The 15,581-nt window shown below is 45.3% G+C and overlaps 1 protein-coding gene across 5 annotated transcripts in view; it reads right to left on the bottom strand.

Annotated features, from left to right (window-relative positions):
* ATP8A1 (ATPase phospholipid transporting 8A1) overlaps nt 1-15,581 on the bottom strand; it is a 944,803-nt gene that overhangs the window by 221,270 nt on the left and 707,952 nt on the right. For all 5 annotated transcript variants that reach the window (XR_011194335.1, XM_069201769.1, XM_069201775.1 and 2 more), the window contains one exon: nt 6,855-6,916. Coding sequence is in view for 4 of the 5 variants with exons in the window: in XM_069201769.1 (XP_069057870.1) it covers nt 6,855-6,916 (62 nt within the window). In the remaining variant the exon portion in view is untranslated. The remainder of the gene's footprint in view (nt 1-6,854; nt 6,917-15,581) is intronic.

Below are 15,581 nucleotides of genomic sequence, written 5' to 3'. Positions count from 1 at the left end.
GCTTTTGATGCTCGAAGCAGGAGACTGAATGGTGTTGCTGCTCTTTTAAGATATTTACTCCATTACTACCATTTACTGATGGTATAGTCACATAGGACGTTCCTGCGAATTGTGGTGGGCTCCTCACACTATTTTCTGGTTTGGTTTGACATTGCATCTCAAGTCCCTACAGAGGTGATTGAGGTGGTCACTGCAGCACATCTCAGAATATCAGGAAACAGTTTTTCTTTACTTGGACAACTGGCTGCTGATATAAGTGTCACTAGAGTTGGTGCCGCACTACCTGCAGTCAATATGGTCACTGCTGTTTGACCTAGGCTTTTCCATGAATGTGTCTAAATCTCACATGGGGTCCTCTAACTGGCTCCTGTCAATGAGGGCGATCTGAATACAATGTTCCATCAAGGCTTCCCCCCTTATTGGGAGGATTTAGGGTATTTAGGACATGATTCTCAGGTTTTGGGAGGGCGCTTGAGTCACACTCCAGATGGTTCTCCGCCTGCTACGTCTGCTGGCTTCTCACATCCTTCTGGTCTAAGTTTTGGATTCTCTATCTGGGGGAGCAGTCAGAAATTAATTAGGAATTACCTTTTGTTGAAGCAAGTACAATAAGACTTTCCGGAGTAGGCTGCTTGTGAGAACATCTAAATTAACCAGCACATGCCTATGTTGCATGGCTAACTGCTGAATGACACTAGAACAACAAAACAATTTTGACCAGCTTGTCATCAAGGTATCCATGAACGAATCATTGAATTGAAGTAAGGGCTTTGATGTAGCTGGCACAGACCGCAGAGTCTGTGTCAAAGCACTTGTCATGATTTTAAAAGAGGACAGGTGTCTTCTGAACCACAACTGCAAAGGAGGCCCTTTCTTCCATTGGTGGTCTTTATGATGAGACAAGATTCATTCCAGGGGAGCCGTCTAGCCCACTAGAGGTTTGTAAGTCAAGGTGTCAGCCATCAGCAGTATGATGAGGGGAGACTGAGCCATACTCCTCATGATTATTACCAGTTTCCTGGGTGCACACTGTTTTGGCACAGGATCAGAGTTAGAACCAAATAGAACATAAAGCCTCTTCTGATAGTTGCATTGTAGTAGAGACACTTGATTAGAGTCAGGCTGCACGACAACTGGTTCGATTTTGTGATTTCATAGCGAAACATCAGTCAAGGTTGGTTGGGACCAACCTCATCTTGTGGTCTGACATGGAAGTCGGCAGCAGGTAATCAATCAGCATTGTTGGAGTTGGTACCAGTGTTAGGGGAATGGGCTTGAATCTCAGGGCTGGAGTGGAAGACTGTACTGGGCTCAGCACAAGCCTGGTAACAGAACCCAAAGGGGTAGATGACAATGGGGGAGGGACAACTAGCTGTAACCCATCTGTTGGTACTGTTGGGCCTGTAAGCACACCAGGGGGAGCCAGAAGCACAATAAAGATTTGCAACAAAGCCTCCTTGAAGACTTAGATTTGCTGCTGGGTGAGCAATGGCCCAGAGAACTCTGGGCATGTTGGGACCAACTGAGGTAGAAGTTCCATGTTCAGTGACCTTGAGTGAGTGTAACTCAAATCCGGACACCCTAGAGCCTTTTTTTTTTTTGGGAGTAAGAATGGTGGGATGAAGCCAAGTTCTGCTCTGCTTTCTAATACTTGTGCTTGGACAGCGACTTACCACATGATTTAGAACAGGTAGTAGAGTGGTCACAATAATGGCTCAGTGACCATGCCAGATCTACATCTTAGAGGGGGAGCAGGACCTGTGTCAAAACCACAACCTCCTATATTCGGCAATGTACAACTTCACTTCCCCTCCTGGTCTCGAATTGCCTTCAGGTGCATTAGGGCACATTTGTCACATGACTCTGAGTTGCAGTTAGAACAGAGGCACCAAAGTAATAGATTGTTCTGGCCTGCGACTAACATCTGCTTCCTGCAGTGGAGGCACACCTTGAATCTGTCAATTTTGGTGGGCATATCGTTCCCTAGCACACTGTTGAAGAGTTTTTTGAAGGCGGCAAAAGACAGACACGGGTGGGAGTGGAGCTCTGGGTCTGCTTCTGAACATACAGAAAAGAACAGAAATCAGCACACATAGCGGTGCTTATATGTAGCTCTGTTGCGTCACTTCTGGGGCGGTACGGAGTCAGAATGGAGCCAGACAAAGCTGCCTAACTGCACACAGGATCACTGTTGGAAAATTGGTTGGATCCAGTTTGGTGCTTGGGGGATATTTAAGGTAGGAGTCTGTGGTTAGAAGTAACAATCAGAAATGAATGTCTGATTAGCCACCCATGCTGGAAAAGCACAGCTACTACTTTATTGCTCTGGTCCCTTCAGTACTGCAAGGAAGTGGCATTATTCTGAGGAAAGATGAATTGAGACACAAAAGAACGTGAAGAAAGAACAAGGGAACATGTGCTAACATCTTGCAAATCTGCGGTTGAATTTTAAAGATGAAGTAATGGGTACATTAGAAATTAAAGCAAAGTAAATAATTGAAAGACAAAAGGCTCTCTCCTGATTTAAAACTTTTTCTTGCTGCTGGTCACTCAAAGCACGACCTCTTGGCAAATAATCAGACAGGTTTAACAGAAGGGACCTGACAGGGGAGCTTGTTGAGGCATGGAAACACACACCATTAAAAAAGGCAGATGAAGAGATTGGGGGGGGGGGGGGACTCTAGGGCTGACAAGTTTCCTAAACATTCTCTAACATGCACTTTGATTTCGAACTATTCAGCCTAAGGCAAGCCCAAAAATGAACACCTCAAAATAAAGCATGCCCTCAGGTGCAATTACAATCCTTGATGAAGCAGCAGAGCTCTAAATTGAGACAGTTACATTACTTGACAAAGATGCACCTATCCTTGCTTCACCCTAGAGGGGAAACAAGGATTCTTAAAATCAATTTAAGTTGGCATGCTTTGAAACTCCAATGATATCTCTTATTCAGGGGTCCCAACAATTTTCATACTTTGTGAGCTCATAAATGATTGCCACAATCTACTTATGATTTGCGAAAAAATCATATTAGAGAAGTAGGTGGCCTGAAAATCTGGCACCTATGACTGTAACATTGAAAGCAACTGAAGCACTGATACAAACACTTGAATGAAGACTGTGGGCTGTATGAAAAGGCCACTGTGAGTCCAATTAATTCATGTCTAAAATATGAACTTCACTCACATGCAGAGTTTTAGAATAATCAATACTAAACTATGATGATCTACTGTCTCAAGTGAGCCCTTTGAGATAACATTCCAAAAGTGCCTTGCAACCAGCAAGAGCAACAAACTCGTAACAGACAATATGGCGAAAGGTTGAAAGATAAAGAGGGACAGGGGGATATTAACTATGGCTGAGGAAGGTTTGGTGTACACAAGTTTTGTTCCTATATAAGTCTGGGGATGCTTTAAAGCAACAGGAGATATTTTACTATTCGTGTTCTCCTTCCTGCATCTTTTATGTCTATGTTAAGAGACGTGCGGGAGAGATTCTTTTGTTATGTTAAAGACTAAGTGTTAGAAATAGGGTCTCTCGTTGGCAGTCAGTTTACACCAAGTACGAACCCTCGCTCTAGCCAGGGTAAAGGAGTCACCCACCTAAGATAAATCCTGCTCACCCCCTTGCTAGCTTCGCTTAAGCAGTCAGGCTTATCTCAGAGGCAAGGTGTAAAGTATTTGTGTACACACACACACACAGTCGCAGACACACACACACTAGTACAGTGAAAACACCACAAAAGCACTCAACACCAGTTTCGAAAAATAGCCAATATTAATCTGAGTTAAACAAGACCAAAACAACAAAAATCCAACATGCACAAGTAGGGAATATCACTTTTTAAGGTTTAAAAGTCTTAATACGGAAGAATCAATGGCTGTGTCCTTTTAACATACAGTGCCTTGGATGCATCAAAAACAAAGATGATGCAGGCCGCAAAGGAGGTGATGGGTCGGAAAAGCAAGCAATGCTTTGATTCTTTTCCCTCCGGACGGGTGATGCGTTGATACTTTTCCTGGCTGGTTGGCGATGTGTCAATTCTTTTCCTCGCAGGAAAGGCGATACATGGGATTCTTAATGGGGTGCAGCATCGATGAAGAAAATGACACCCCGGGGTGAAGTATGGAAAATCCAGACACTCGACAAAGATGAATCCACGCTGAAGCAGGAGATGCGTTAAATCCGCAGCTGCGAGACAGGCGATGTGTCGATTTTTCAGCAGCAGTACAGGCGCTCCATAGTTTTTTCTGCCGCAACGGCCGTGTGTGTGGATTTTTTCTCAGGTCACCAACTTCCACTTCCAAGGGCCCAGGGACTGGATTTGGCAACACTTGGCAAGTCAGGACTCTCAGCAGAAGAGCCCAAGCAGTGGCAGAGGAAGTCTTTGATGTCACTGAGACTTCTTAATAGAAGGCAGTTCGGGCCCTTGGAGAACCTTGGAAAGCAGAATGTAGAGTCCAGTTGTTTCACTCCCAAGGCAGAAGCAGCAAGCAGCAGTCCAGAACAGCAAAGCAACAGAAGGAGTGGCAGTTCCTCCTACAGCATCCAGCTCTTCTCCCTGTCAGAATGTCCTCAGTCCAGAAGTGTTCTGAAGTTGTGGTCTTAGAGGCCTAATACTTATATTCATTTCAGCCTTTAAAGTAGGCAAACTTCAAAGGAAAGTCTTTGTAGTGCACTAGACCCTACCTTTCCTGTCCTGGCCTCAGACACACTCCAGGGGGTTGGAGACTGCTTTGTGTAAGGACAGGCACAGCCCTATTCAGGTGCAAGTGTCAGCTTCTCCCACTATTCTAGCCCAGGAAGACCCATCAGGATATGCAGGAAACACCTCAGCTTCCTTCGTGATACTGTCTTGAGTGAATTCATAACCAGCCCAACTGTCATCCTGACCCCTACGTGTATTCCACAGCCAGGCAGAAGCACAGAACGGTTAAGCAAGAAAATGTCCACTTTCTAAAAGTGGCATTTTCAGACTTACAATTTAAAAACCAACTTCATCAAAAGATGTATTTTCATATTGTGAGTTCAGAGATCCCAAACTTCATATCGCTATCTGTTCCCAATGGTAAATTACACTTAAAAGATGTTTCAAGGTAACCCCCATATTAATCTACAGGAGAGATCGGCCTTGCTATAGTGAAAAGCGAAGTTAGCAGTATTTCACTATCAGGATATGTAAAACACTCCAGTACATGTCCTACTTTTTAAATACACTGCACCCTGCCCATGAGGCTGCCTTATGGGTGGGCTCACATGTAGTAAAAGGGAAGATTTGGGCCTGGCAAGAGGGTGCACTTGCCAGGTCGAACTGCAGTTAAAACTACATGCGCACACGGACACACACACACACACACACACACAAATACACACACACTGCAATAGCAGGTCTGGGTACAGATTTACAGTGCTTCTCCTGTGGGTGGCACAATCAGTGCTGGAGGCCCACTAGTAGCATTTGATTTACAGGCCCTGGACACACACACTGTGAACTGTACTAGGGACTTACTAATAAATCAAATATGCAAACCATGGATAAACCAATCATCAATAATACTTAGACAGCACTTGTACTTTAGCACTGTTCAGCAGTGGTAAAGTGCCCAGAGTCCTAAAGCCAGCAAAAACGAAATTAAACATAGGATCAAAACAAAAGGAGACCAGAAGCCAAAAAGACAGGGGAAACCCTGCAGAAAGGGCCATTTCCAACACTAAGATAGGCGTGCAACATGTGAAAGAATCCTGGAAGAATCTGGCTCATTGAGAGCTCCAGCTAGAAATCAGATTTCCTCCATTTTCTTCGTTTACATGTCTTATCCTGTTCTGCAAAAGCAGTTCTCTTAAGAGGCTTAATCTGGTGAACATCGGGATATCTGTACCAGGATGCAAGACAGATATAATCAGTTAAAACAAAACCAATTGATAGGTAATTTGTACTCCGATTCCCTCAAATGAAAGGGGACATAATAGCCAGATAATGGGAGAACCAAGAACTTGACAGATTAATTGAAATAATGTCACTAAATGCAAATTAGGAAACAGGATTCAAACTCTTTAAGACTCAACACATAAGTCCAAAAACATGATACTATGGTGACTATATTAATGTTGTCAGCCTTTATTACTATGTCTTTTTCTCTTGTAATTGTATTCCATTAAATGCTTAATTGGTCTTACGCACACTTAAGTAGCTATATTTGCATCATGGTTTTCAATAAAATGGAATACCTATAATTTGTTCTACCTTGTGTTTTCATTTACGTTTCAGAAAGTATAATCCATCAAGGGATACTTGTAATCAGTAAGATTTCATTCTTTGCCCTTATGAAGTATCTAAATTGTAAACGTGTTGGCAGCAGAATTTAATGAAATCTGGTATGTTGTCACAAAGGAAAAAAGTATTGTGAAAACACACTCAAATTACAGTTTGTTGGGGTAGGAAAGGTTAAAGTGGAAATAAAGTCAATGAAAATGTATTATGAAGCTACAATAAACAAAAATGCATTAAAAAAAATCGCAACTGTTTTTCAAAACCAGATACAAATTTATGCATAACATACAGAGCCTTACTGTGGGTTGGGAAGCAGCCATTTCTTTGATTGTGAAATATATATGAATTACTAAGATTTCTTTGAAACCTCCGATAGCTTTCGTTTTTGCAAACGTTGATATAAAGACACTCTTTCTCTTTACTTATTTTTTAAAGAATTGATGACTAATGCTCTTGTTGCAACAGCTAAAACTGTGTGCCAGACAATGATAAAGCTATTCTTACAAACAAATATGGGTACCTTAAAATAGGCTTGCGATTCGAAACACAGTATTGAAAACAAATAAAATGCGTAGAAACTTACAGTATATACAATGTTTCCTAACAGGAGGTAGTCTGATGCTTTGCCGTTGCCAAACACAGTATCTACAAAGAAACAAAGAAAAGTCACAACTTACAATGCGTTTTAAAAACTTCAAAAGCAAAACAGGTAACATTACTACTTGTAATAGGCTCACGGATTTCTCATACACAGTGGGGGGATAAGCACTGGCAAAGCCAATAGGTTTCACCTATGCAAAATCTATTTGCCTTGTCAATAGTTTTTTTGAATGCTGCACAGCCGCTGAGCTGTTGTGCAACGTTTTAAAGTAGAACTTTTTTTTTTTTTCGTTTAAGCCATGTTCGCATAGGCGAAACATATTGGCTTTGTCAGTGCTTGTTTAAATACCACCGATTTCGCAAGCGCTGTGCAGACGAAACCCTAATAACGAATGGGAAGCATTGGTCATTAACCCCTCCCCAATCTTTGAAAGGCCTCTCTAGGGAAAAGCTGACTGCCAAGGCTCACAAGCAGAGAAAGAGGACTACACATGATTGGTGGCCACAACACTGTTTCATGAGCAAAACTGCTCATCACTTATTAAATACACAATGTATTCTCAGCCAAGGTCTTAAAAAAACACAATGAACACAAAAAGAAATGTAAAAACAAAGGAGGAAGCAAAACACCTTATATACCGGAATCACTTCCACCCCACTCACAGAGTAACCGAGAAACACAACCAGATCATTCTTATAACCCTGACAAACCAGCAATCCTGCCGTTCGGACAACACTCCCAAGCCCATTCAGAGTAGCAGTTACACTAAGACATTCATACCCACAGACTGTTCACACACTGCAGAAAGCATTCTCACATGCCTGAGACAGCAGCGGTCTGCTGACACCACTCACGCACTAGCAGCCTGTCTCACGCTAGCGAAGGCAACCCCCACTCCCTCGCAGACCAGCGGTCACAAACTAGAGTGCACACAAACACCAGCAACAAAGCCAACAGGTCTGAATGACAACTGAAAGTACCTCTTCACTGATTGGCAGGTGTGTGTCAGATATTGTAGATGGAAAAATGGGTCAAACAAGACTGAGTCAATGTGTGGACCAATAGATTAATTAATGCCAAGATGGGCGACTGAGTGGATGGATGATGACTGACTGCATGCATGCATGGATAGACAGATGAGTGACTGCACAGATGACAGCATTCATACATTTGTTGTTATCAGCCACACCTAATGATTTGCAAGTGCGTGTTGAATCATGGAGAGACAAACTGATGTCTAATTTCTAGAACAGGCGGCATGCGTTGGTCAACTGAAAGGCGATAACTGTAACTGTGTTTTTGTGAAGGCTGCCTCCGAAGGGGGCATAGAGGGCCGGCGCCATAATGGCTGCCTTGGATCCGCAAGAACTGGTTTGACCGTTTTTTGGCTGGTTCGCATCCACTTCAAAGGACACCCCGGGGGGCTCTGGCACGTTATTTGGGGAGTCGTGCCAAAGATGTGAGGCACGAAAGTCGGAGACCAATAGGGGTGGTGTATTTTTCAGAACCACTTACTGAGGAGTCAGGGGGGATCTTTGCGAGAGGGGGACAATGCAAGGGGGGTTTATAAAGTGCACTGTCCACTCCAATGGTTATTACAAAAATCGGGAACAGCGCTTGTCGGTGCAAAGAGGACAGCGAAGAAGAAAATGAAAAAAAAGGCGATCACAGGCATTGCTTTTATATTTTAAAAGAGAACAGCGACCTACCTGTGGCCCGCATGACAGCTGCGAATTTTGCAGCGACGTGACTCTCTGACTACCACAGCGTCCCTTTTTCAGGCCGTGGATAGGCCGGCAGTCCACGTTTTGGGACACAGGAACTGCTGCGGCCCGTTTTCTGGCAGTTTCTTGGTGTTTTGTGCCACAGTGCGGCCTTGGAGGCACATTTCGTGCTCTGGTTCACGCCTCTGCCCCTGGCAGCCTCCCTGACTTTCACTTCCCACTTACCTTACTTGGGTTCTTTTTCTTTTCTTCTTTTTTCCTCCTTTTCTTCAGGTCTTCTTTCTTCTTGGTTCTCCATATTGTCTTCTGCTGTGGTGGTTGTCTTCCCAGCATGCCTTGTTCCTTTTCTTTTTCTACTTGTTTTTTTTTCCCAATTCTTTTCTATGTAGCTTTTCCCCAATCCAAGATGGTGCTGTACATTCTTCCTGTTTTGTCACTTCTTGTTTATGGTATATAAGCACTGCAGTTTCCTCCTTCCTTGCGTTGCAAACACTTCCGTCTTCGTGGTGATCCTCACTCCACTTTTCTTCTTGCTCCTGCTTATTTTTCCCTGCGGATTTGATTTCTATATTTGCATTTTTCATTGTTTTTTCCTCTTTTTCAGGAGTGCCTGTGATAGAGTTTTTTTCCTATTCGTTGGGGTTTTCCTCTGGGACTCCTTCTAGAGGGTATGGTCTGCCTTAGCGTTTTTTTCTAGTCAGCAGCACCGAGACTACTAGAAGGGGTCACCCTTATCATGGCCAGTCCAGAACCAGTAAGAACCCAGGTGTCCTTCCAGGTACTGCAGCCTACAGCGGTAAGAGACGTGCAGACCGTGACAGACTCTGGTTTGGAGAAGCCTGTTTTTGAATCTGCAGCAACCAGGATTAAGAGGGCTGGAGGACCGCTGCACTCACAGCGACGCAACTCCTCTCCCAGGGCAGCTCCAGTGACAAACAGTGGGAACCCGCGAAGTAAGGACCAGGGGGAGCTGGAGGACCGGTGTATTCACTGCGACTCCTTTCCCCAGGGAAGCTCCGGTGTTGTGGATCTGTTGGTTAGGCTGGAGTGGCATGCTTGAGGGTGGTGACAACGCTGCTGGCTCGCGCTGCCATCCCGTTTTTAATAGTGACCCGAAGCGGTGGAGGACTGCCTTGTAGGGCAAAACGATTCCACAGGTTAGAGACCCCCGTGTCAAACAGAGAGCCGGAAGGCGTCTACACAGTGTGGCGGAGACACATTGCAGCTTCGGAAGCAGGATGCACACACTTAACTACGGGGCTGCCTGGCGAGGCTGGGGGAGCCTCTTTTCCCTTAAAGGGACAAGTGCGCTCATCGAGGAAGCGGTGAGTAATCTCACAAACACGGTATGGCAGGGGGCATAAAAGGACAGCCTGGATAGTATGCCGTTTGAGCAGCAGGCATTTGGGCACAAGATCCTGTTGTGATAAACAAGGAGGGCATTTCAGCATACAAACTCCCCCCTGCCAAACAATTTGCAAAGCGTGGGATCAGTCTTGGGTCAGGATTGTTTGCCTCCCTAGAGAATCCTTGGGTTAAAAAGGCGGCACTTACTTACTCTGCAAGTTTGGGCAACAACACAAGATTAGTTGCTCTTGCCAGGTAAGGCAACACACTGAACTCTTGGAGAAAAGCATTCAGCGGAATTAGACTTTTTCCTAAATGTTTTTTCAGCAGCAGTGGGCAGTAGCAAGCGACAATATGGAAGACCAGGGGAATGGCGATCATCAAGATGAGGTGGAGCAGATGCAACCAGATACAAGCAGCAGCAAACCTGTGAAGCAGTCAGAAGGTGAGCATATTAGCACAATAGTAAAAGAATGCCTGAAATCTTTCGCCCCATTGATATTTAGTGGAAACTGCGTTAAGTCAGGAGTGGGAAGGGGAGAGGTTTGAAGACTCAAGATCCATTTGCGGAAAGGGAGCAGAAGGTCAGAAAGACAGGCGCAAACAGGGGAGTGCTGGGTCACCCACAACTGAGTGGAGGCAGAAGACAGGGAAAAAAGGGCCACTTTCATCTCTGGGGAAGCCACATGAGACATACACAAGGCCCTGTTTCCCACTAAAAGTGAAAGAAAGAATATGAAGGAAAGAGTTCATAGACATTCACTCTCCTCGAAATACAGATTGATGGGTTAGACCTCACAGCATGCGATAAAAAATGAAGAGGATAGATGGGAGAGGAAGAGAGTTAGGAAGGAAAGGTATTTTGATAATTGGCTGGATGCATTTAGGATTATGGTATGTGCCATTGTTGAGAAATTGGACCTCTGGCTTTACGAATCTAAGATACATGAGGCACACCGACAATTTCCAGAAGATGCTTGGTTGGAATATGATAAAAGTTTTAGGTTAAAAATGTAAGCTCACCCTGAGATGGAGTGGAATGAGGAAGATGTTTCTAGTTACATACATAAGATGTTAATAGCCAAGGAAGTCAGATCATGGGCTGGAAGGGGTGAGCACCCTTTTCGGAACACATATTACAAAGGAAAGCAAGAGAAGTATAAGAAATTTCACAAGTTCAAATCCTGGCATAATAGAACGAGCATTTTCAATGCAATGGGTCTCGCATTTGCCCGAGTTAGAGCTATTAGCGTTGTAAAGAAAAAAAACGCAGCGCAATCGCACTATGTAAAATGCAGCGCGATTGTGCTGCGTGGAAAATAAACAGATAAAGTAGTCCGGACCCCAGGCTTAAAACATCAGCCTCGCATGTTTTAGTAGTTTACCAGTGCTGTGTAGGTGGGCTAAACATGGGAAAAGGCATGGCGTATGCATGCCTTTCACAAATGATAGCAAGCGTCTTTTAAAAGGCAAGCCCACGAACCAATGTAATTGACTGACATAACATGGGCGTGGTTTGAAGCCCAAAGAGATTACAAAATAGACGGAGCGCTTTGCGCTAACCCATAAAATGGGCCTGGGGACAGGGGGCCACCAGAGATTTGGTGGAGATCACCCAGTGGCAGCCTGCAAGCGGAGTAAACACCAAATGGATAAGGAGAGAAAAAAGATACATTAGGGAGAACAGAGCCATGCAGGGGGAGACAAACATCTGGTTAAGTGTTAGGCCAGCCAAATTCCCCATCAATACGCACATGCTCAGGAGGTTAGCTAACATTTATTACACTAAGGAGGATGCAGAGTTACTGGTAAAAGGTTTTGAAGGTTTTCTGATACCATTTACGGGCCAGCCATCTGGGGGCGAAGTCAGGAACATAAAATCTGCAAAAGAGCACCCAGGGGTGGTTCAACAGAAAATAGAAAAAGAAAGACAGCTGGGACGCATTGAGGGGCCACTTCTATTATCCTTCCCCAAAGACTTAATTATTTCTCCATTAGGAGTGGTCCCAAAGAAAGAGACAGGCCAATATAGACTTATACACCACCTATTACTCCTAGAAGGGGTGTCAGTTAATGATGGGATTCCCCCTGACTCATGTTCAGTGGGGTACGCCATGAAAGAAAATGCTATTGACATGGTAAAGGCAGCAGGGAGTGGAGCAATGATGGCAAAGGCAGACATCAAGTCAGCTTTTCGCCTCTTACCGGTACATCCAGGGAGCTTCCATCTGCTTGGTTTTCAACACAATGGGGAAGTGTATTTTGACAAGGCCATGCTAATGGGCTGTTCCATATCTTGTGCATATTTTGAGAAGTTCAGCACGTTTCTAGAGTGGGTGCTACACTGGCGGCACTCGCACAAGGGAAAGATGCTCTGCCTTGATGACTTTCTATTTGCTAGGAAAGCAGGGACAAGTGAATGTGCAAGCACCTTGAGGGCTTTTAAAAATCGAACAAAGGAACTCGGTGTTCCTTTAGCGAAAGAGAAGGCTGCAGGACCAGCTACAGCCCTGGTGTTCCTGGGAATTGAGTTGGATTCAGTGGCAGGAACGACTCAGCTATCAGAGGGTAAGGTCTAAGAATTAAGGGAAGAAATCAGGGCATTTTGTGGCAGAGAAAAATCAAACCTTAGAGAGCTGCAGAGAATGGTTGGCAAACTGAATTTCGCAGCTAGGGTCATACCAGCTAGAAGAGTGTTCGCAAGGCAGTTGAGCAGATTGACAGCAGGCCTACGTGATAAACACCACCACTTCAGGCTGGGGTCAAGAATGACTTGGCCATGTGGGATGCGTTTCTGGCACAATTTAGTGGACTCCTTAATTACTCCTTAATTGGAGAGAAGTATGGGTAACAGCTAAAGAATTAGCATTATTCTCAGATGCAGTGGGCAGCTGCAGTTTTGGTGTGATACTTGGCAAAGAGTGGTGCACAGGGAAATGGCCAGACAGGTGGAGTTTTTTCCCCGCAGTAGTGGCCCTGACAATCTGGAAGAATAAACTGCGCAACATGAAAATCACGTTGTGGTTGGATAATCAAGGGGTAGTCATAGTCATTAACAGAGGGTCAGCCACATGCCCGGACACATTGAGACTCTTGAGGTGATTGGTTAGCTTGCAGCTTGAAGGAAACCTTGAAGTTAGGGCAAGACATGTCCAGGGCATAAAGAACTTACTGGCAGATGCACTCTCTCGTTCCCAGATGGACAAACTCAAGAGACTAGCCCCGGAGGCCCAGCAGACAGTGACACCTTTTCCGAAAGAGCTTTAGGAGCTGGCGGAGCGGACCGGTCACAACTAGACGATAATGCACTCAAGACAGAGACACACAGGTGCTACAGCAAATATGTAACGTCACTGATGCCAGTAGGGGGGCTGAAGTCATTGGGGGACAGTGAGGCCACGGCTAAAGCAGTGGAACGCTTCATCAAATGGGCATACCAGCAGGAGAAAACGAAGTCCTGGGCAAAGGCCCACCTGGTGGCAGTAGCGTATTTCTTGAAAATAGAAACAGGCAAGGACCCCACAGCCTCTCACTACATCAGAGCTGCCATGAGTGGTTGGAGGCTTCTTGAGGGAAAGAAACAGGACAGGAGGCATCTCATAGACTTTGCAAAGCTGGTGGTGCTAATAGACGCTTTAAAAGCAGTGGCTGACAACCCATATGAGTACTCGCTGTTCGGGGAAGCCTTCATAATGGCATTCTTTGGGGCTTTTTGCATAAGCGAGCTTGTGGCATCAGCTAAAAGAGAGACAGGGTCAACTTGCCTACAGGTGGAAGACATCAGGTTGGATAGTACAAGGGGTTGGCTGCTCCTTAGGAGATCTAAGTTGGATCAGCGAGGCAGGGGCACTTGGGCCCAACTCAGTTGCATAACAGACACAAAATACTGCCCAGTATGCTTTGCGGGATTACATGGCGATACGTCCCAACGTGTGGGCCCCCTATTTGATCATATTAATGGTGAATGGCTGAGCAAATACCAGTTCTCTGCAGTCATGCGCAAATTACTAAGTCAGGGGGCCTCACACCAGCGTTTTTGGGATCACATTAATTTTGGATAGGGGGAGCCACAACAGCGGCAGAGCGGTGTGTGAAAGAAGACGGCATCAAGGAGGTAGGCTGGTGGTGCTCCAGCGCTTACAGAAGTTATGTACAACCACATTTGCTGTGAACAGAACACAGACAGCCACAGTTTCGTTGATGACAGTTAATGTTTGGTTGCTTTGGCAGATGTTCAACCCAAAACAGTTTGGGTGGTTGGGCCCTCATTTATTCATGGAATGTAATCATGGTGGGACCACAATGACAGAAGATGGAGAGGAAGCCCAAAGGCTACATGCATCAAATGGTGGGGCTACCAGGGCATGAAATGGGGCCAGCTCTCAGAAACACTCCAGGGTTTGTAAGCAACAGCCTCAAAGACAACCGAAGGTTATAATCATACACCTAGGGTGCAACGACTTTGTGCAACTAGGGAGGGGGGACCTCCTGAATGATATTCGGCTGGGTTTAACAGAAACAGCAAAGGCATTCGGCAGCACCACCTTCATCTGGTCAGAAATTATTCCTAGGCTTACATGACGGGGGTCATGTTGGATAGAGCAGTAGATAACTCCAGAAGGAAGCGAAACACTGCGGGGTCAGCAAATACTGCAAAGCGAATGGGCTGGAAAGCATTTGCCATGAGCTGATCCACCCAAGACGTCCAGAGTTGTATGCCCTGGATGGGATACACCTATCTATGGAAGGGATGGAGGTTTTCTGGGCCAATTTGTGGGCAGCCATGGTCCAGACAGGCTGCTCATGAGTGGATTCACGCATCACTAATACATTTCCAAACTGGGGTGGGATGGTGAGCAAAAGAAATGATGGATTAAACCCAGATCTGTGACTGGGGGTGAATGTTTGATTGGCTCTGCATTCCGTCCATCATTTGTGTTTGTTTTCTTTTGTCGCCATGAGTGTGCCAAGTATGCCCAGAGGTGGGCCTTGGGCTCACTCTGCAACTGGATTCAAGCCAGCCCGGCTGATGAACAGTGATTCCCTGAAACTGGTCCCAGGATGTTTGTTTCCGGTCCAGGGAGGACCTGGCTGGCAGTACGGGATGGACTGTTCCCAAGGGGAACAGGGCCAAGACTGATTTGCATATGGCTGGATCCAAACTGGGGTAGCATGGTAGCATGGTGAGCAAAATACTTGATGGGTTAAATCTTGGGTCTGCATTCTGTCTATCATTTGTGTTTGTTTCTTTTCACACCCTGAGCATCACACTTTTGGCGTAGTTCTGAGGGGACGGGGAGTCCATTCTTTCTCTGTGGAGTCCCTTCCATGGGCCTCTCGGCGCCAAACTATACCTGCGAGGCTCAGTGCAGGGGGCATCACAGTCAAAGGGCCCCATGCAGAGTCATGTTTAGAGAAGAACTGGGGTATTAACATGGAGGACTCATTTTACTTCTGTATCAGCCTCAGGAGAGAAGGAAATAGTGCTGCATTCCATGAATGCAGAATATCAGCTGCTGCAAAAGGCAATGATAACAAGCAGTTTCACTGGAATTATGCGATTGTGCAGCCGCGGCGATTTTCCCATAATTATAGATTTGCCACATAATCCATCATCTGCAGCACAATCTGTAGATTT

This window comes from Pleurodeles waltl, chromosome 1_2 (assembly GCF_031143425.1).
Source record: "Pleurodeles waltl isolate 20211129_DDA chromosome 1_2, aPleWal1.hap1.20221129, whole genome shotgun sequence".
In the NCBI taxonomy this organism is placed as follows: domain Eukaryota; kingdom Metazoa; phylum Chordata; class Amphibia; order Caudata; family Salamandridae; genus Pleurodeles; species Pleurodeles waltl.
The sequence above is the reverse complement of the archived record's forward strand: the minus strand, read 5'-3'. Positions and strand labels throughout refer to the sequence as shown.